Source organism: Mesoplodon densirostris, chromosome 2 (genome assembly GCF_025265405.1).
Source record: "Mesoplodon densirostris isolate mMesDen1 chromosome 2, mMesDen1 primary haplotype, whole genome shotgun sequence".
NCBI lineage: Eukaryota > Metazoa > Chordata > Mammalia > Artiodactyla > Ziphiidae > Mesoplodon > Mesoplodon densirostris.
In genome coordinates, this window is record NC_082662.1 from 78,272,466 (window position 1) to 78,288,911 (window position 16,446).

At 36.8% G+C, this 16,446-nt stretch overlaps 1 protein-coding gene across 2 annotated transcripts in view; it reads left to right on the top strand.

The window, feature by feature from the left end:
• The window catches only part of SH3GLB1 (SH3 domain containing GRB2 like, endophilin B1), a 35,979-nt gene extending 19,894 nt beyond the window's left edge, over positions 1-16,085 (top strand). For both annotated transcript variants that reach the window (XM_060090052.1, XM_060090053.1), the window contains 4 exons: positions 8,133-8,222; positions 8,606-8,706; positions 15,012-15,240; positions 15,631-16,085. In XM_060090052.1, coding sequence (XP_059946035.1) covers positions 8,133-8,222; positions 8,606-8,706; positions 15,012-15,240; positions 15,631-15,738 — 528 coding nt within the window. In that variant the 3' untranslated portion in view covers positions 15,739-16,085. The remainder of the gene's footprint in view (positions 1-8,132; positions 8,223-8,605; positions 8,707-15,011; positions 15,241-15,630) is intronic.
• The last annotated feature ends 361 nt before the right edge of the window (positions 16,086-16,446 follow it).

Here is a 16,446-nt window from a genome sequence, read left to right on the forward strand (position 1 = left end):
GACCTGTGAGGCTGATTGAAAGAGAACATGGTTGAAGGCATCATACATTAATAAAATAGAAATGATCTTTGAATAGGGAAATTGTGGGTAGGCAGAATGGCTTTCATAGGTGAAAATTTAATAAAAATTCAGGAAATTGTAGCAGTTTTTAAAGTGATGCATTTTCCCTAAATAATTCTAATCTAAAATCAAGCATCAACCATGTTTTTTATCTTTGAAAATTGAATCTTTTGAAAAAATTGAACAGGTACCATTATATGAAATTCCGTAGTTGGATTTTTTTTTTAAGTAGAAGACCATTTTATCGGTTCTTAATACTTGTTTGTGTGTTCTTTCGTGTGCAGAAGTAACTTGTTTTACTGTGTTCATTGGTATAATGTGTTCTTTGTCTCTTACCTATGCACTTAAGCAACTAAACTCAGCACACCTTGAAGGAGATAACATTATGGTAAATTTCTCTTACATGCTCAACTTCCTGCATGTAAAATGGCTGAAGGTTTGTTGGCCTACCGTGTTTTCTACATCTTGAATAAAGTGCCTTCTCTTGCTATTATCTACATGTAAAATCTAAAGTAGTTGAAGCCATGCATTCATTAGTCTAACAATAAATACAGAGAATACTAGATGAAGAAATACTGAAACTTGAAGAAAAGAAATTGTGTTCTAATTGCCAAATTCAGCTGTGCCAAATTAAGATTTTAGAGTCTGAATTTATACACAAATACATAAATATTTACATGTATTTATACTACACATAAATATATAGTGCCTTTTATACATAATAAAAGATGTTAATTTAGCTGGCACTTCATATTTTCACTGTTAGCAAAGAAAATTAACAAAATTTACTTAGCTTAAAGAAATGTATAAGATATACAGATTTACTTTGCTTCACAGTACCTTCAGTGTTTACCTTAATTTTCACCCAAATTCAGCATAGAATTAATTTCTTCTGCAATTCCAGGCCAAGACAAACCCCAGTAGTTTAGGTATTTCTGTAGTATTGAAGCCTGTCCAGTGTTAATTCACTTAGGAGAATTGCAGAATAGTGATAGCTTTGAATTGGGAATGAGAATTATTCTGTAATATCCTTTGTATATTATTGAGCTTGATTTGAGAAAATTTTGGGGATGTTAAGTGTTTTTAATTTTTTAACAAGATAGAAATCCGAACATAGTCCCAAAATTCATAAATGTTAGCCAATAAAGATTTATAGATACAGTGTTTGGTATAATACTCCTGGGTGTATTACTGCCATAGAAGTAACATAGACTCTGCCGTATAAGTAATAAATAATTGGCAGTTTTTATTTGTTAAGTCAATCGACTACTTTTATTTCATTAGCACTGAACTGAAAGGAGGGGAAGAAAACATGTAATAGAAAAGATTATTGTACAGAATATGTAGAATGCATTTTTTTAAACTGCTATAATTATTGAAGCCCTGGCTAAATTAGAGCTTTCCTTAGATAGCAAGAGAATGCATTCATTTATTTCCATTGTCCTATCTGTATGTAGGTAAATGAGAATTGTGAAACTATTTCAGTCATTGGTAATTTAGCATATAAATCATATTTTTTTTAACCTTAGGTAAAAATACCCTAAACAGTTAACAAGACTTTGTTTCATTCATTAGGCATTTGTTTTACTACTTAGGTCATCTACTTATAGTACGATATATTTAACTCTGATAATTTTAAGTTCATTATATCTCAAGTTCATTGTGCCCCCCACCATGGCTAAATCAACATTTAGTGTCCATTTATCCTTGCTTTATTATAACTTACTAAAATTGCAGAATTTTGGACCTAAATGAGAAATTAGAAATCATATACTCTAAACCTCTCATTTTACTGATGAGAATACTAGAACTGAGGCATTAAATATTCCCAGTTTTAGAAAACTGTTATTAAGTTATAGAATTAGTATAAGAGTCAAACATCAATAGTATTGATACATATGAAGGCATACTTTCACAGTATATTAAGCTCTACTGATTTAATTATTACTGTGTTTAATCTGTTAATGTGATTCTGGAAAAAGAGAGTATGCCATGTAAATTAAAATATTTACATTTTTCTATAGTAAGTTGTAGAAAATGTTAAATTCCAACTTTCATGCTCTATATTTTTCTCTAATTTTTAATGCTGGCTAGATTTGGGCAGAGGAAGTGACAAAAGTAAGTAAATCATTAAACTACAGAATTATGAAACAAGAATTTAATTGTCATTCATTCAGTAAATCTTTATTGGGCAACAACTGTGGGGCCAATCACAGTCTTTGTTACTGTATCTTATAAAATCTGAAAGTTATTATGGAAAGCTCAGATCTGTTTGGCTAGTAGTAGTTCCACAGAACAATGCTGCAGAGATGTGGTTTGCACACACTCTAATAAATACTAGATAGCTATTATACTAAGTGGTAATCCTTACAACGCCTTGTCAGAAGACAGTTTTTAAATAATACTTGGTTTATTCATATGATAATTATATAAAATATAGTTAACACAATGTCCTATATCTTCAGAGAAGTGAATATATATCGTCACACAAATGAATTTTCAAGGTAACTGAAGCTTGTTCTTTATAGCATCAAAGCTAATATTTCTGTCATTTTAGTTGAAAATATTTGTAAAAAATTAAATACAGGGTAGCATATATTTAACTTCATTACAGTTAGAGTCATTATTATGAATATCCGTTATTGTACTGTGCAACAGTTGGATCTGTTGTTTTTGAAGTATGTTGTCTCCTCCCTCAGTGTCAGACTGTCACTTTTAGAAGCTGTCCATATTACTGCTACTGCCAGTCTCTCTGCCTGTGCTACCATTTCTAATCTGTTCTTGGCTGGGAGAATACCTAAAGCAAGGAATAAGGAATAAAATTATGACTTTAGTGCAGATTCGTTTCAAGTGCTATTTGAGGTCTTCAGAAGCATTTTTCATTTACTTCTCATGTTCAGAATCTGACCTTGAGTTGAGGACAGTGCTGGGGCTTGAGAGCAGGTGTTAATTGGGCCCCTGAATATTAAGTAGTTTTACAAACTTCAACTTCCTATTTTCTGACTTTGTAGGATTGCTGACTATACAGTCTTGTTTCATGCATAAGTTGTGGAGCATAACTTGGAAATCCAATGCGAAATTCTTGACTTATGCTCTCACCCCCCTTTGTGGAATCCATTCATCAACTTAGTTATGGTTACACCCTGGCCTCTGATTTCTTCCTGAATGTCTAGCGTGAAAAGGGGGCAGAGTAACGTAGAAGAGAAAATAGGTTGATCAAGAAAGCCAGGGTCTCTTCCACTTTGGATAGCATACAGGTACACCAAAAAATTTCTGATTTGATTCTGCAATCTCTACAAATTTGGGAAATAGTTGATATAATGGCAAGAAACTCATGAAACATTATTATGTTTGTATATGTGAAAAAAGCTTAAAATGTATCAAAATGGATTACTGGATATATTTTTCTTCTATTCTCACTTTTGTCATTTTTATAATTTAGAAATGTATAATTTAAAAACTGCAGGGCTTCCCTGGTGGCGCAGTGGTTGAGAGTCCACCTGCCGATGCAGGGGACCACGGGTTCGTGCCCCGGTCCGGGAAGATCCCACATGCCGCAGAGCGGCTAGGCCCGTGAGCCATGGCCGCTGAGCCTGCGCGTCTGGAGCCTGTGCTCTGCAATGGGAGAGGCCACAACAGTGAGAGGCCCGCGTACCACAAAAAAATAAATAAATAAATAAATAAAAACTGCATATTCCTGGAATATTTTAAGATTTAAGCCCCTAGAAAAAGTAGGTAACACTGACCACGATTGTCATAGCAAATGCCTCAGAAGCTTGACCAAAATTTCTGGCTTAAAATAAGTTGCCCAGTCCTGATAAAACAAACCAACAGGGGGCTTCCCTGGTGGTGCAGTGGTTGAGAATCCGCCTACCGATACAGGGGATCACGGGTTCGTGCCCCGGTCCAGGAAGATCCCACATGCCGCGGAGCGGCTAGGCCCATGAGCCATGGCTGCTGAGCCTGCGCGTGCGGAGCCTGTGCTCTGCAATGGGAGAGGCCACAACAGCGAGAGGCCCGCATACCGCAAAAAAAAAAAAAAAAAAAAAAACCAACACATTCTTGCCCTTTTTCCAGCTTACATCCTAAAAGAACTATTCTTGCTTCTCTAACCCAAGCTATGCTCTAGATCAGTTAGCCCAGTAACAGTAGTTCTAAGCAGTAGAAGATCTTTTGCCTAGAACTCTGTCTTAATTGTAAAGTTATGTTGGGGAATGAGATCTTCTGGAGGACAGAATAAAAACTCTTTAAATTCATTGTCTTTCTTTAAACCCTTTTTATCTCTCTTTCTAAAAATGGATTATTTTCTTCCTGAGCAAATTGATTATGCTGAACCTAATTTCAGTTACCTCAGCCTCTCAGGTTAATTATTATGATCAGTTACATGTGTCAGAAGTAGAGGTGGTTTGGGACATTAGACTGTTTGCGGCCATCCCAAACATACACTGAAACTTGTTCAAGAAACAAGATTTGTTTCCTTCCTGTCATTTACCTTTTCTAAATATAGGTCTAGATTGTACAGAAGAATGACTTCCTAGGCTTTGTATTATGGTGCTTTCTTCACAGTTAAATAATTAAATTTTGCTCAAACATAGAAGACTGATCCTTTGTCCTTAATGAGATCATTTTATATTTTTATTCAGTGTTTTTATTTTTTTTATAAATTTATTTTTTTAATATCTTTATTGGAGTATAATTGCTTTACAATGGTGTGTTAGTTTCTGCTTTATAACAAAGTGAATCAACTATACATATACATATATCACCATGTCTCCTCCATCTTGCATCTCCCTCCCACCCTCCCTATCCCACCCCTCTAGGTGGTCACAAAGCACCAAGCTGATCTCCCTGTGCTATGCAGCTGCTTCCCACTAGCTATCTGTTTTACATTTGGTAGTGTGTATATGTCCATGCCACTCTCTCACTTTGTCCCAGCTTACCCTTTCCCCTACCCGTGTCCTCAAGTCCATTCTCTACATCTGCGTCTTTATTCCCGTCCTGACCCTAGGTTCTTCAGAACCTTTTTTTTTTTTAGATTCCATATATATATGTGTTAGCATACAGTATTTTTCTCTTTCTGACTTACTTCACTCTGTAAGACAGTCTCTAGGTCCATCCACCTCACTACAAATAACTCAATTTCGTTTCTTTTTATGGCTGAGTAATATTCCATTGTTTATATGTGCCACATCTTTATCCATTCATCTGTTGATGGACATTTAGGTTGATTCCATGTCCTGGATATTGTAAATAGTGCTACAATGAACATTGTAGTACATGGCTCTTTTTGAATTATGGGTATATGCCCAGTAGTCAGATTGCTAGGTCGTATGGTAGTTCTATTTTTAGTTTTTTAAGGAACCTCCATAGTGGCTGTATCAATTTAGATTCCCACCAACAGTGCAAGAGGGGAGGGTTCCCTTTTCTCCACACCCTCTCCAGCATTTATTGTTTGTAGATTTTTTGGTGATTCAAAGAGTCATGTACCACAGTGTTCATTGCAGCTCTTTTTGTTTGTTTTTTTTTTGGTTTTTGTTTTTTTGGTTTTTTTGAGGTACGCGGGCCTCTCACTGTTGTGGCCTCTCCCATTGTGGAGCACAGGCTCCGGACGTGCAGGCTCAGCGGCCACGGCTCACGGGCCCAGCCACTCCACGGCATGTGGGATCTTCCTGGACCAGGGCACGAACCCACGTCCCCTGCATCGGCAGGCGGACTCCCAACCACTGCGCCACCAGGGAAGCCCCCTGCAGCTCTATTTATAATAGCCAGGACATGGAAGCAAATTTATTTATTTATTTTTTATTTTTGGCTGTGTTGTGTCTTTGTTGCTGCGCACGGGCTTTCTCTAGTTGCAGCGAGCTGGGGCTACTCTCCGTTGCATTGCACGGGCTTATTGCGGTGGCTTCTCATTGCAGAGCATGGGCTCTAGACGCGCGGGCTTCAGTAGTTGTGGCACGAGGGCTCAGTAGTTGTGGCTCACGAGCTCTAGGCTCAGGCTCAGTAGTTGTGGTTTATGGGCTTAGTTGCTATTCAGTGTTTTTAGCTTTAAAACATTATTTCCATTTCAGTCTCAAGCTTCCTAGTCACTTTTAATCTGCTACCTAGCTTACTTACTTACACCTTGTACAGAAATATTGCCATTTAGTAGACTTAACTGCCATTTCTGCTGAAGGCTGTTAAATCAAATTGTACTTTCAGAATCAAACCTATATGGAATTAGCCTCATTTGTTTCTGAAGTGTGTTTATTTTTGGTTTGCTGTGGTTACTTCTATCAATCAGAACCTTTCAACCAAGCAGAACAGTAAATAATGCAAATGTAACGCTGAAGTGATTTGTTTTCCTTAATACTTTTTTAGGAAGAACATTGATTCTTTTATTCCCCTGTGACTTTTTTCTGCTACATACTAGCTTCCAGATGAAGCTTATTACTTCAGCCCTGTTATCAAAACACCATATATTCTTATTTTGATCAAGTAAATTTAATTTTAACTCTTGACTTATTGAATAATTCAAGCTTATTTCCATAAATCCAGTCTAGTGGTCAAGTCTTAGTCCTCTCTGCCATATCTTTTGCCAATGGTATGAGAATGATTATAGCAACTGATTATCTCTTTTGCTGCTACCTCCTTGTTGACTATTTCACTGGTTTAGCTGTTGCCACCAAAGGATGAAGGAGAGGGAGATGGGGTGTGAAAGGAAAAAGTTCACACCTTGTTTATATACTTACTACAGTCTTGGAAATACTGTAATTATTTGGATGGTGGGGGAGCAATTTATCCTGGAGAGGTAGTGGGAAATAGCATTATAGTGATATTATCACCAATACTAATTCCCAGTGGGGGATAAGCTAACTATTTTGAGTGACCTGTGAGATTGTATTTTTCCCTCCTCACTACCAAGCAACTCTGACTAAAGGTTTGTGAGGATGTTTTTTTGCCAGTACTTAACTATTTTTAGATTTTGTGTGTGTGTGTGTGTGTGAACTGCTTTGTCCCAGCACTAAACCTATATCAGATAGTTGAAGCTAGTAGTGGTGTGCTATTCACATCTCTTTCTAGCTCTGAGGTCAGTAACTTCACCTTGGTAGCTTGAAATCAGCTGTGGTAAGACTATTTATACCATTGAAACTCAGCACACTAGAGCTTTTTTTTCCCCTGGAGAGCCAGTTTACCAGCACACCATTGATTAAAGGTCACCCATAACTTGCAGAAAAACCCTAGCATATCTTATAGATAATATTTCTGCTTAAGACATATTCTATGCAAAGTTTGGAAAGAAAACTAAAAAAGACATTTATGTAGGATAAAGAATCCTTTGAGGGAACCTAAGAACTACGTCCCTAGAAACAAGTATATGCTTGATAACTAAACCCATGAGGTTAAAGTCCTAGCTTCACTCTGAAGTCTTTTCATTTGAGATTGAAGCCTATATAACTTCAAAGTAAAGTAGCTACAGTAATAATTGAGAATTTTTTGAAATAATTTATACAAGTAAACTGCTAATCTTAAGGTTTCATAAAATGTTAAAAATTAGCAAAATTGATACTAGAAAATGTAAGAAAATAGATTGACTGTCCCATAGTAGTTTTCCTAGGCTTTTATGATTATGTCATTAAGCTTTGGCTTTAATAGATTCTTTTGAGTTAAGTACCAGTAAGGAGTCAGTTCTGTCTAGATTAAGTAACATAGAAGAGCTAAGTTCTGGAAACCAGGGACCACTTTAGATACAAAGCAGAATCAGGGAATTGCCAGATTATCATTTGGGGTTTGTTTGGGGGATTTTTTTTTTAACATCTTTATTGGAGTATAATTGCTTTACAGTGGTGTGTTAATTTCTGCTTTATAACAAAGTGAGTCAGCTATACATATACATATATCCCCATATCTCCTCCCTCTTGCTTCTCCCTCCCACCCTCCCTATCCCACCCCCTTAGGTGGTCACAAAGCACTGAGCTGATCTCCCTGTGCTATGTGGCTGCTTCTGTTTGGGGGATTTTTTAACTGTCTAAATGAATGTACATAAAATGGACTAAGTCCTCTAATGAGATGCTAAAACTGTGTTCCAATTTAAGTCTGAACAGGAATTAAGAATAACTCAAAGTGAATTTGATCGTCAAGCAGAGATTACCAGACTTCTGCTAGAGGGAATCAGCAGTACACATGTGAGTGTTCATTCATTGGAAATTCATTTGGAACAAAAGACTTCGATAGTCTTAGGGAAATTCTTGGAGGAAAAACTGAACTTTCTTTTCAGTCATTTTTCAAGATATTTAAATTGTAGCACTTTTCAAGATACATGAAGAAATATTTTAAATTTTTGTTTACACCTCATCACCTGATGAGGTAGTTCTCCCATCGTCAAGTCCATTTGATGTTTTTCGTTTTTTGGGTTTATTTGGCTAAACAGTTTGTTGTTGTAAATTGTAGTAAAATGATAGATACTGATGATTTACCCTGAGTACAGTGTCGTGCTCTGTCTTCCCTTAGCGTGTGCCACTTTAAGTAGATTATAGAGCTAAGAAGTGACTGTAACTTTCCTTTCCAGGCCCATCACCTCCGCTGTCTGAATGACTTTGTAGAAGCCCAGATGACTTACTACGCACAATGTTACCAGTACATGTTAGACCTCCAAAAGCAACTGGGAAGGTGGCAATTTCCTTTTCATACATGAAACTCCTGATAAGAGAAGAAATTCAGATTTTTTCATTTGAACTAGTAATAGAGGTGAAAAGTAGAAGAATTAAAGGCTTTTATTAGATTGCTTAGAATCAGATTTTTTTTTTTTAAGGAAAGTGATTATCACACTTCTGCGGTAACAAAGACATTTTGAGCTCTTCTGGCACAGAAAAATGTTAAGAGGGATGAGAAGATAATTTAAGTGAATACCTTTTTAGTGCTGTGTAAAGAAAGCTTAAAAGCATTTGAAGTTCACTTTTCTCTTGAATACCTTTGCAGGTAGTTGAGGAAGATATAGTTATATTGACACTTAGTTGCCCTTAGAGGTAAACTAATTTGTACTTACTCATTACTTGTTCACTGTTAAAAAGATTTTAGAATATTCTGTAAGACCTCAAGCCCATTGATGTTATTATTTTGAGTGTGGTAATATACTTTACAGCACATATGTAAAGCAACACAGCTCAATCATTCGTTCTCAAAAATTTATTGAACACCTGTCGTATCCAAGCACTGTTCTATACTCTGGGATTATATCAGCAAACAGAACAGGCAAAATTGCTTACCTTTATGGAGTTAACGTTGTAAGGTGACACTGAAAATAAAAGATGTACAGGACAAACATGGTCTCTGCTCTCACAACGAACACTTAAAGTCTAGGTAGAAGTACAGGCCATAGGTGGACAGGCCATGTGATAAGTGGAAAGAGAAGTTCAGATTACTGTAAGGGACATCTAACTGTGACTCAGGTGAGTCTAGCAGAGATTCACAGATGAAATTATTTTAGTAGGAATAATCTAGATGAAGAAAGGGGCAGGGACAAATATTCCAGGCAGAGGAGGAATATGTATATGAAAGGGCCAGAGGAAAAAGAGTGTGGCAAGTTCAGGAAACTGACAGTAGTTCATTCTGGTTGGATCATAGTGTTCAAATTTAAAATGGGATAGTAGATGTGGCTAGAATAATGAAGCCAGGTCATGTCATGAATGCCCTTTAAAATAAGTAATGATAAGGAGTTTGGAATTTACATAGTGAGGAACCATTAAAGCAGGGGAGTGATATATAATATATGAAGGAGGAATATCAAGAGAAGTTATTTCAAGGAATAAGGAGAAAAAAAAAAACTATCACTTCGGTCTTCCTTTCTGCATATTAATCCTTCAAAACTAGACCTAGAACAAAATTAGGCACATCCACAAAACCAATTTTAGATCTTAAAAATGAGTTGTAGTCTAATACCACTGGTTATTCTGATAGGATTTACAGAAGTATTTACACTTCTGTATATTTGAAGTTTTGTTACTGGTATTAATATCTGAAATCAGAACACTACTCTATCCCCACATCATTACAAGTATTTTAAGCCCAGGAAGCCTTAGTACTTCCTGTTCACTTTGTCCTGATACTCTCACAGTGCAGCAGAGGGGTTGCTGTTGAAACCATTCATTCTTGCATTCTGCTTAAGGCCATACAAATGCTTGGAACTCAACCATTCACACAAAATCTAGTCATTGATGTGCTGAGGTAGGTATTACTATTATCCACATACAGATAAGGAAACAGAAGAGCTAGTTATAAGATTAGTAAATGTGTTTTATTTTTAAATAATTGGAAAGTTTAACATATTGAGCTACAGTGGCAGGAAGTCTAGAGTTTTTTAAAGTTATCAGTAAAAGTTCTTAGAAGGTGAAGATGGCCTTTCAGGGTTTTTTTGTTTCATCTGGTGTTTTCTTGTTTTCCTTTTTACCATTAATTTCCCAAAGTTGACATAGGTAGACCTCAGTGGCTAAACAAAAGCTAATTATACTAGTAAATTTGAAAGTAAAGTCCATGGTTAAAGACTTTAAAAATCGTATGTGTGTACACACACATATGTAGGGAGAGAGAGCTTATCTTTTTTTTTCTCTTCAGAAATGTATATATTTAATCACTGCCGAGTTCACTGAGGAAAGGATGCTAGGAAATGTGTTCTTAACTTTAGAGTGAAACTTGAATTAGAAATTATTTCTTTTTATCATTAGAACCCTTTTACCCATCAGAGAAACATTTGCTTTTAATTTTTACAAATGCCCTATTCTAGGCATCAAGGATACAATGTAAACAAAATAGACCATATCCTTGCCTTCATGGATCCTGCATTCTATTTAGGGGTAGAAGCAAGTAGAAAAGCAATGTCTATGAATTACATAGTCTATTAGAAGGTGACAAATGCTATGGAGAAAAATACAGCAGGGAAGTACCTTGGTTAGAGTAGAGGTTTACAGTAGTCAGGGAAGACAGATTGGAAAGATGTGAGGAAACAAAGCATGCAGGCATCTTAGAGATGCTCCAGAGGGGAAGTACAAAAACTCTAAAGCAGGAACATAGCTGTACAGGCAGCAACAAGGAGAGCTTAGCTGGAGATTAATCAAGGAAACAGGGAGCTAAGATATGTAGGGCTTTGGAAGCCACTCTTTGGACTTCGGGCTGTACTCAGAGATGAGGAAGTCTGGAGGATTTTGATCTGAGGAATGACATGATTTGATTTTAACCTTTAACAAGATCGTTCCTGCTGCTCTGTTGAGGATAGATGTTAGAGGTCATGAGTATAAGCTGACAGACCTGTTCGGAGCCTATTGCAGTAACTTGGTCAATAATCCAGTCAGGAGGTGACAGTGGCTTGGATCGGGGTGATTGTGATAGATGTAGTAGAAGTGCTCAAACCCTGGGTGTGTTTTAAAGGTAAAGCCAGCAGGGTTTGCTGACAAACTTTCTGTATATGAGGCTTAGAGGTGTCAAGAATTACTGCAAATGTTTGGCCTGAGCAACTGAAAGAATGGAGTTTTGGTTAATTAAAATGGGGAATGCCCCAGGAGGAGCAGGTTGGGGTGGGGAAGGCATGTGAGGTGTATCAGGAGCCCAGTTTTAGACATGTTAAGTTTGAGATATGAAACATCTGAGTGGAAAATTCCAATTTTAGGATATACAAGTCTGGAAATTGGGGGTGGGAGGTGAATTAGAGGTATAAATTAGAGAGTTGTCAGCAATATCAAGGATATTCAAATCTGTGAGACTAGATGAAATTACCAAGGGAGTTAAGTACAGGTAGAGAAAAACAGAGAACCAAGGGCTGAGCCCTGAAGTACTCCAACAAAGAGTTGAGGAACCAGCTAAGGAGGATGGTAAGGAATGAGCACTGAGGTAACATGTAAACAAATTGTGGCCTTGGAATAAGCTGTAAAAAGTGAGGGGAGGGGCTTCCCTGGTGGCGCAGTGGTTGAGAGTCTGCCTGCCGATGCAGGGGACACAGGTTCTTGCCCCGGTCCGGGAAGATCCCACATGCCGCAGAGCAGCTGGGCCTGTGAGCCATGGCCACTGAGCCTGCGCATCTGGAGCCTGTGCTCCGCAACGGGAGAGGCCACAACAGTGAGAGGCCCGTGTACCACAAAAAAAAAAAAAAAGAACTGTTAGTGGACCATTGGATTTTGAACATTGCTGACCTTGACGAGTAGTTTTAGTGGAACAGTAGGAGCAAAAGCTTGTTTGTTAATGTAAGGGAATGGAAGGAGAGGAGCTGTGACAGTAAGTTGAGATAAGTCTTTCAAGGAGTTCTAGTGTAAAGAGAAACAGAAATGAAGCACTAACCAGAGGAAAAAGTGGAGTCTAGCACATTTTGGTTTTTTTTTTTTTAAGATAGGAGAAATAAGAGCAGGATTGTAATCTGATAAGAATGACACAGTAAATGGAGAAAATATAATATTAGAAAGAAAGGGAAGAATTGGTAGTGTGATATCCTTGAGAGGAGATTTTGTACACAGGTGGAAAAATAAACCTTAAAAAAATTAAGCTTAAGAGCATAGATAGCTCATCTGTAGTAGGAGTAGAGATGATCAAAGCATGGAAGTTTCCCGATTGTTTTTTTCTTCTCTCAGTTAAAAAAGGAAGCAACTTATCAGCTGATTATAAAGGTTAGGGGAGAAATGCTGGAATTTTGAGGATGGATGAAGGGGTATGAAATAGTCATCAGCAGAATGTTAAAAGTGGGTAGACTAGGGCTTCCCTGGTGGCGCAGTGGTTAAGAATCCTCCTGCCAATGCAGGGGACACGGGTTCAAGCCCTCGTCCGGGAAGATCCCACATGCCACGGAGCAACTAAGCCCGTGCGCCACAACTACTGAGCCTGCGCTCTAGAGCCTGCGAGCCACAACTATTGAGCCCACGTGCTGCAACTACTGAAGCCTGTGCGCCTAGAGCCCGTGCTCTGCAACAAGAGAAGCCACCGCAACGAGAAGCCCGCACACCGCAACGAAGAGTAGCCCCCACTCGCCACAACCAGAGAAAGCCCGCGCGCAGCAACAAAGACCCAACGCGGCCTAAATAAATAAATAAATAAATAAATTATTTTTTAAAAAGTGGGTAGACTAAAGAAATGTAATGTAGTTGCCAGGCAGCATTGTGGACCCACTTTAGGTTCCTACTCATTCATTGAGTGTGAGACCAGACAACATGGTTTCGTCGTTTTTTACTGTCATAGTACATGCATGGATACTAAGTAGATAATTAGAGTTTCACCAAACGAGTAGTATGAAGTAAAGGGCATAGGATATGAAGGCATATGCAAGGAGGTGATTATAATAATTTACCTTGGACACGAAGAGCATGTTGGTAGGATGATACATGGTAGGTCTGTGGAGGACTATAGGTCCAGGATAGCTTGTTGAAATGAGAGTACTAGGGGAAACAAGATGATGGTCAGAGAATGGGATGTTGGAAATTGATTATTGTAAAGGTTATAGTTTTTGGAATTGATAAGGTCTAGATGAGGCATTGGGAGTGAGTGGCTGAACTAGGGTCAGTCACAGAATCACTGGAAGAGAAGAGCTCACAGATCTGACAGGCCAAAGTGTTCAAATAATTGTCTACATGGATATTAGAACCACTGAGAATTAAGATCCACTGTTAGTGAGCCAGGAGCTAAAATCCAGAAATAAATGGAAAAGAATGAGACGCCTGTAGATGATTGCAACAAGAGATGGTAGGTAGTATATAGTTGAATAACATGAAATTCAAAGATTAGGTAGGATTGGTTAGGGAGAGGAGTATAGGAATGGTAATGAGGAACATGCAACTCCTTCAGCATCCACCTCTAGGTTCAATGATAAAGGGAGTGCGGGAGTAAAAACAAGCATCAGGAGGTGAATGGAAGGGTTAGAGAAGAGGTTAAGGATAAAGGGAATTTTGCTGCTGGCTGACTGATTTCCAGATGGCAGAGGAGTCATAAAGAAGAAAACTGTTTTATGAAGTGATTAATTTCACCTGCCCTACCAGATGAAGCATTTTATATTTTAACTAATGGATTTATTTAAACTTAAATATGAATTTTCATAGGAATTTTTTCAACCTTAGAAGTGGTTGGATTAGAACGATTATAGGCCAGCCATCTTATGCTGTTCTCCATTGAGTATTATTGGAGAAACAGTAGGCTTACAATAAATTGGAAATTATCTTTAAACTATTTATAAGCACATTGATCACAGGGATTTCACTAATTCCCAATAAAACTTTTATTTTTCCCCTAAAAAATAGAAGACAAAATGAACTTGTGACATTTGCCATATTCTCCCATTGAGTCTTCATTATGTTAATTATCAGTCATATCATAACATATTATTTGAATGTCCATCCCCTCACTTGTCTACATGTCCATAAAGGAATGGCATTGTTTCCTGTTTATATCTCAGCTTGTGGTAATGATGTTGGACATGTAGATACTCAGTAAATACTTGAATGAACAGGAAAATGTGATTGGATCAATTTTATGAAAAAGAGTTCAATTACTCAAATATTTCTCAAAGAATTAACTTGAGAAAACTTCACTCTTGTAGTAGTATCTAACATTTAAGTAAGTCTTTCATTGGTATTTTTATCTAACAATTCATAAAGGGAGGAAAAGATTAATGGAACATACTTATAGAAGGTTGTTGGAAATAACAAACTCATTTTTCTGGAAAAAGAAAACCATTGTGTTTTTTTAAAACTTTTTAAAGTTTACACTTGTAAAGGTGGCTTTGAAACAAACTTTCAAGGACTTTATATTTAAAAACAACCTGCATTTTGTCTAGTGTAATTGACCCTAGAGGGGTGAGCTGGATAGCGTACTTTGTCATTAAAATATTAGCATCCTCAAACCTTTAGCCAAAGTGAAGGTTGGTAGAAGGTAAACACTGCCCCCAAGTGGTGGTATACAGGAACTTTGGTCACTTGCAAATAGATAATTGGCCATTTTCTTTTCAACAGTTTTCCATCCATTTATCATTGTAACAACAACCAGACTTCTGTGGCACCTGTACCATCTGCTTCATCAAACGTGATTGGTTCTTCTGCCTTGACTTCAACAAGTGGCCTAGTAATCACCTCTCCTTCCAACCTCACTGACCTTAAGGAGTGCAGTGGCAGCAGGAAGGCCAGGGTTCTGTATGATTATGATGCTGCAAACAGTACTGAATTATCACTTCTGGCAGATGAGGTGAGTAATGTGGGTATAAAAGGAAAACTATATCATAGATTGACTTACCTTCCAGTATAACAAAATGCAAATTCTTCATTACTTATTTGGAAATAGTTTATTATGAATGCTTTCATAGATTGCAGCTGGTTATATTAACATTTTATAATTTTTTAACTACTATTTTTTAACAAAATAGAACATCACAGAAATATTTAAAGCTTTTAACTGCTAAATAACTAGATTTCTAAAACTGTCTCTAATAAAATCCTTTATCTTTCACCAAATTGAAAATAATGTTTAAATTCTTTGATAGTGAATAATTTATACTTTAAACAAATTAAGTCTGATTAGTTTTCTGTGTGTTTATTTCTTAACATAGTTAACAACTGGAAATGTTTTATTTTGTAGGTAATCACTGTTTTCAGTGTCGTTGGAATGGATTCAGACTGGCTAATGGGGGAAAGGGGAAACCAGAAGGGCAGGGTGCCAATTACCTACTTAGAACTGCTCAATTAAATAGATGGACTATGAAAAGATACACCGTATTTATATACAATTAACTCTTAATAAAGCAGGCTTAAGTATCTTTCATGTTAATGTCTTAAGAGACTGAAAAGAAAATACTAGCCATCAGAAACTGGCCTTTCTGCCAATAAAATTGCATGGTAAATATTTCATTACAGAATTTATGTTAAAGCTTTCATGCCAAGAATGTTTTCTTACAAAATTCTCTTTCTACTGAGGTTTCACTAATAAGTAGCTTCTACTTTTGAGCCCCAACTTAAAGCATAACTGTTTTCTACTGAATTTTTCATTAATGGCAAGCTTTTTCTTTTACATAAAATAAATTTATTGTGAATTGATACGTGACTCATTTATTAGGTATAATTAATAGCCAAAGAATAAAGTTAAAATTTGTTTTTAACTGTTGGTTTAAAAAGAGCTCTAGGATGTAAACCTCTTTTGTAAAAAATATAATGTTTCTGAATGTTTTCATAAACAGAAATGTAGTTATACCATGTTTACCTTGTTTTCCAGCAGACATGGAATGATTACAATATTCTAGTTCAGTGAGTTATTTTGAGGGTTTTTTGTTTTATTAAACACTACTGAATGGTTTCTTTTAAGAGTAACTAGTCCTTGAGAAGTATTACCATATTTCTCTAGTACATTTGCATTTAAGGTTCTAAAACATCTAGGACAAATTCAATTCACTAAATAATG